At 37.3% G+C, this 4990-nt stretch overlaps 1 protein-coding gene across 1 annotated transcript; it reads left to right on the top strand.

The window, feature by feature from the left end:
- Positions 1-52: 52 nt before the first annotated feature.
- On the top strand, positions 53-1299 carry LOC119570227. Its single transcript, XM_037918053.1, has 3 exons — positions 53-172; positions 666-827; positions 1132-1299. The coding sequence occupies exons 1-3, from the start codon at positions 53-55 to the stop codon at positions 1264-1266; spliced, it is 417 nt and encodes a 138-aa protein (XP_037773981.1). The 3' UTR covers positions 1267-1299.
- The last annotated feature ends 3691 nt before the right edge of the window (positions 1300-4990 follow it).

The following is a 4990-nucleotide window of genomic DNA, read 5'->3' as shown; positions in this document are numbered from 1 at the left end:
GGAAAAAAATGACCCTTTTTTGTTCTTATTTTTGCAGCTCCAAACCTCTACAATGCGTCCTGCTGTTACCGTCAATGATGTGGTCCCAGTGATAAAGAATGATGACATGAGCCTCTCCAACATCCACCTGTACATAATCCTGGGTGCTGTTCTGGCTCTCCTGCTTCTGATTGTGATTGTCTCTTCATCAATTTATGCTTGTAGGAATAGGAATTCTCAAGGTGGGGATTGAAAGATTGTTTTCATTTTCATGTATATAATTTTGGAAATACAATGATATGGTAATTTTAGTAAATACTGCCATACAGAATTGGTTTAGGTGAATCATATGAATGCTGTTTATGGAAGTAGTAAATGTTTTAACTTTGTGTTTTCTTATTTTAACACTCATTAAAGGAAAAACAAGAATGTAAGGTAATGCCACTTTTTATTTAACTTATACAATTACTTCTTTATTATAAAACTTTAATACTTCTACAAGAGTTCTGCATAGATTTTTCCTATGATTTATTTTGGGTGGTCAGTTTTAGTAACTAATTTTGACTTCACTAAAAGTATACTAATGTACAGTAGCTGTATATGGCTATCTTTCTTTATCTTGCATCCTTGATATAATAACTGTATTACAGGCAAGTTTTTTTTTTTTTTCAATTTTACACCAGCAGAGGGACAGCCGTGCATCAAAATATGAGGACACTTCTCTCCACATACACAGGGAAACAACTACTTATTCTTTACCTCAGAGTAACCGCAACAATGGCCAAGGTCCCAATGGATATTTATCACATCAAGGTTCTCCTCTGCGGCAGCAAAACAGGGATGAAAAGGTAGTGTATTTGTTCAACAGATAATGTTGATTGTATGTTATTGTATGAGGAATTCTTATCATATTGAAAAATAGATATTCATTAGACTTTATTTTCTTCATCTAATTTTTCAGATCAATATTATTGTAATTTTTGAAAGAAAGTTTTAGGCTACTGCTTGATATATTTCTTCATTGTTTATTCATATTATTGTGCATGGATAATTTTTCCTTTTCAGTGGTATTGGAGTAGTATTTGAATATTCTCATTACAGGATATACTTCATATAAAAAATGAAATAGAAATATTTTTATTACATTTTCAGGTCCCAGTTGAAAGCTCCCTTGTCGAAAATAACAACCACAACATTCAAATGCTGCGAAACTGGCAGTCAACACCAGGCGGCCAAATCGCTCATATTCCACCAGTGGTGAGGGTGATGCTGGTGCTATTGAAATGAGAAATTCCTCATTTCCGAGAAGCACAAGTGAGGGACCGGTTGTGGCCAGTGGTGTAGACACCAACTCTGAGATGATTTCCCTAAGGTCCTCAAAAACCCACATACTCTCTAATAATTTTTTTTGTGTTTGTATATACTGTATAGAATGTGCATGGCTGAAGTGATAATGGGAAGTGGCCATGAAAATCACATGGATTTTTTTCTTCTATTTTAAAACTCAGTTGAATGTGTTATATATGTTGAATGCATGAGTTTATGTGTGTTATAGTGTGTCTGATCATGCTTGTTCATTGTTCATTTGTGTAGAAAATGACATTAATATGAAGTCAATTTGGTATAAGCCTTGGTGGCAAAAATTTGTGATACTATTTTTAAGTTTAGGTTTAGTATTCTTTCACTCTTTATGTTAGTAACCGCTTATCTGTAACTTTGGATCTGTCTGTCTGCATATATGTGTGTCAGTCTTTAATCTCTTATTTATCTACTTCAGAATCAAAGAATGACAAATTAATGCTACAAATATTGCTAGTGGTTGTACAATGATTATTTGCATTTCAAACGTTTTTTACAAGTGTACATATGTTTTTTTTACTTAGAAATATCAATTTAATTTCTTAATTTATTTAATGTATTAGAAAGGGAAAACTATGAGAAGGCAATAGAGGGTTACCCGGGGAAAAAGTGAGACATATGCTGTGAACTTGCCAACAACACATTCTAGTTGATAAGGGAAAGCGTCTCTTTTTCTTCGATAAGCCACAGCAACGTGCTAAAGGAAACTGTCTTTGGTGGAAGAGTGAAATAATTTTTTTGGTATATATCACAAGCCTGTTTGTAATTAAAATATTGCTACTACAAGTATTTTACTTTTTATGTCCTTTTAATCCATTTCTTCAAGTTCTGCATTTCTATGTCAAAAGTAATATCTTTTTAAAGGGTTTATTTTTGGCTAATTAAGTCAAATTTCAGAAAATTAAACAGACTGTAAAATATGTAATGATGTTATGTTTGTTTCGTATCATATAGAGAAAGGAAAATTTTCCCTGCCAAAGGGTTCGACAAAATTTTTTTGATATTTTACAACTATCAGATTATAATTACCTTTGGTTTGGGTTAGAAAATTTGACAATGAAATTACTATTCACAATAATTTTCTTGCCTAAGTGACCTAGGAAACAGATAAATTATGTAACTGAATTGAGGTGGCCACAGCATCTTATATGATTTCTTGGGCTGTCAACCAACTGTACCTAAGTTGTTTTACATCTGTTGATTCTGTTGGCTACATTATACCACTGCAGTTGGCTATTTGTCTCGATCATAACAGGTGGAAATAAGACATTCAATTGTTTTCCTTAGTTGATTTTCTAAGATAAACGTTACATGTTACATATCCTTCATAGAATGCATACACGAGAGAGAAAAGTTTTGCAATCTAGACCTAATTGTGTTGAAATCAAGAAGAGCATCCTTCTAGAGGGAGGGAGGAAAGGAGAGGGAGAGAAAGAGAGAGAGAGAGGGGGGGAAGGGATAGAGATTCTTGAGGACATATCATAATTGGGTATCATTACTGATATTTTTCAGAGAATCTTCAGTTGTGCACTAAAAAGTTTTCATAATATCGCTACACAGAAGGTGCAAAATTAACAATATTTAAATCATATGCAAAAGTTGCAATGCCGGTAGAGGTTGGTACACTTCCCATCTTCTGGTGGAGTACTCAATTTTCAAATATTTCTTCAACCAAATAAAATTGAATAATATATGATAAATCCTGTATCTAAAATACTGTGGGCGATGCAAAATGGATCGTGGATGATAATTATGGTTAATGGTAAAAAAATAAATGTGCTAGACATCGAAGATCATATAGCACTATGATAAAGTATTGTGACGAAAAGGGTAGGAGTTAAAGATTAGGATAAAATGTGTTAGATGTCAAAGGTTGTAAAGTGCTGTAGGATAGAAGTGGTAGGGCGAGGAAGCAAATGGAGTCGGGGGGGAGTTGTAAAAGGGAAGGGGTTAAGTGTACAATAGATCAAATGGAACGAAACATTCCCTTGAGTTAGGAAGTTTGGATGTCTTCAAGATTTTCTGGAAGGGAGGTCTAAGAAACTAATGTTTTTTTATGAGGAGGAGAAGAGGGAATAGATGTCCGAGAAGCATAGGGAGAGGTGGGTGTATGAGAGGATGTGGTAGGATATGGAACGTTTATACTGTTTGGTGGGACAGGTAGAGTGAGGAGGAGGGGTAGGCATTGGTGAAGTGGTAGAGATTCTAGTATCTGAATTTATAATGGAGAATAAATAGAGATAGGATGGTTCAGGTAGAAGGAAAGATACTGAGGGAGAAGTTGAGACATCTTCAGAAGATGGGAGGGGAGCGGAGTAAAAGTAAGTTTTGGAACAGGTAGGAAAGAGAAAAACCTCGCGACAGTTTCCTTGTCTGGCTGAGGTCTAGCTTGAATCTGAGAACTGTACTTCTGATTCGAGCTCGTTGTCGTGGGCAGCTCCTATAAAATACATTGCGGGAGCCACCAAAATTTTGCACGCGCGTGACGGGGGGAGAACAGTTTGAACGGTCATGACTAGCTTGGGCACATGAAGGGCAGCGAGCTGTGGAGCAACAAAGTTTGACTGCATGTCCAAAACGCCAACATTTCTGACACGGGCAGGGCAGGACACGCCACCCATCCAAACTTCATGGGGAGGTCATGTCTTGCTAATTTTTTGGGAATATTGTGAAGGTCTTACGCTGGCCTCTGGAAGAAATAGTGTAACACTTGATTGCCACTGCATCCTAGTCGACGAAAACATGCGAGCAGGTCATTTTCACGGTCTGACTAGACAGGGGCAATCAATAGGGGAGATAGAAACAATTCCAGTACAAAAAATTAAGGGATGAGGGAAGTTGGGCAGGAATAGTTTGCCAGCGAGGGTCAGTCAAGGTAAATAGTGCACGAACCTTGCTGTAACAAGGCATCAGTGGTCGGAGTCATGGTTTAAAGGAGAGGCAGGGGGTTTGGGAAACCAGTGAAATAAAATTTAGATAGGCTAGCTGGTGAAGGGGCAAGCCCTAATGGCCCTAATAAAGGTAAAAAAACTATCCTCATTATTGGTCATGATGAGCCTGAAACATGTGGGAGAAGAAACGGTCTACCCCTCAGGGTTTCCCATAAGGGGTAAGGGCCCGGGCGCTTAACCAAGGATTACCGTGCCCATGACTCCCAGAGGCCGTTCAGGACTGACACAAAGCCAGTCTTTGATCCTTTCAGCACGGCTCTCAACCTTTAGGAAGTGTGCAGAAGAAGGGGATGAGATGGGGAATGAAAAAGGGAAAAGGGGAAAAAGAAAGACCATGCAAAATTAGCTGAGGCAAGGGCTAAAGGCCAGGGTAGGGGGACCCCCCCCCCCCCCGAGAACAACGAGATTAGGGAGTGGAGGATAAATATAAAATATTAAATAACTGACTAGGCTTGAACAAATCTATTTGCACGCCGAATTCGTTGTTCCCTTTAGTCATTTAAAAAAAAGCTAGCTCAAATCATGTTCAAAAATTCGTAAACTGGGAAACAGCATAAGGGAAAGTTCTGACTTTCTTTGATAACGGTAAAGCTTCTTTTATTTCGAAAGTTATTCCATATTCAATCTGGCTCTTTATATTCATATAAAGATCTGTAGCTTTTGGGTGTTATTCATTTTAAAAAAAGTGGGACAAGTTGGGG

Source organism: Penaeus monodon, unplaced genomic scaffold (genome assembly GCF_015228065.2).
Source record: "Penaeus monodon isolate SGIC_2016 unplaced genomic scaffold, NSTDA_Pmon_1 PmonScaffold_23179, whole genome shotgun sequence".
NCBI classification, from domain to species: domain Eukaryota; kingdom Metazoa; phylum Arthropoda; class Malacostraca; order Decapoda; family Penaeidae; genus Penaeus; species Penaeus monodon.
Note: the sequence above shows the minus strand (reverse complement) of the source record. Positions and strands in the feature narration are given on the sequence as shown.

What these genes read in the sequence shown, in the direction of transcription:
- LOC119570227 (XM_037918053.1), top strand. Translation starts at nt 53, where the DNA reads ATGCGTCCTGCTGTTACCGTCAATGATGTGGTCCCAGTGATAAAGAAT. An exon ending in TGGCTCTCCTGCTTCTGATT is followed by an intron (nt 173 to 665) that starts GTGATTGTCTCT and finishes TTACACCAGCAG; the next exon opens with AGGGACAGCCGTGCATCAAA. An exon ending in AGCAAAACAGGGATGAAAAG is followed by an intron (nt 828 to 1,131) that starts GTAGTGTATTTG and finishes TTACATTTTCAG; the next exon opens with GTCCCAGTTGAAAGCTCCCT.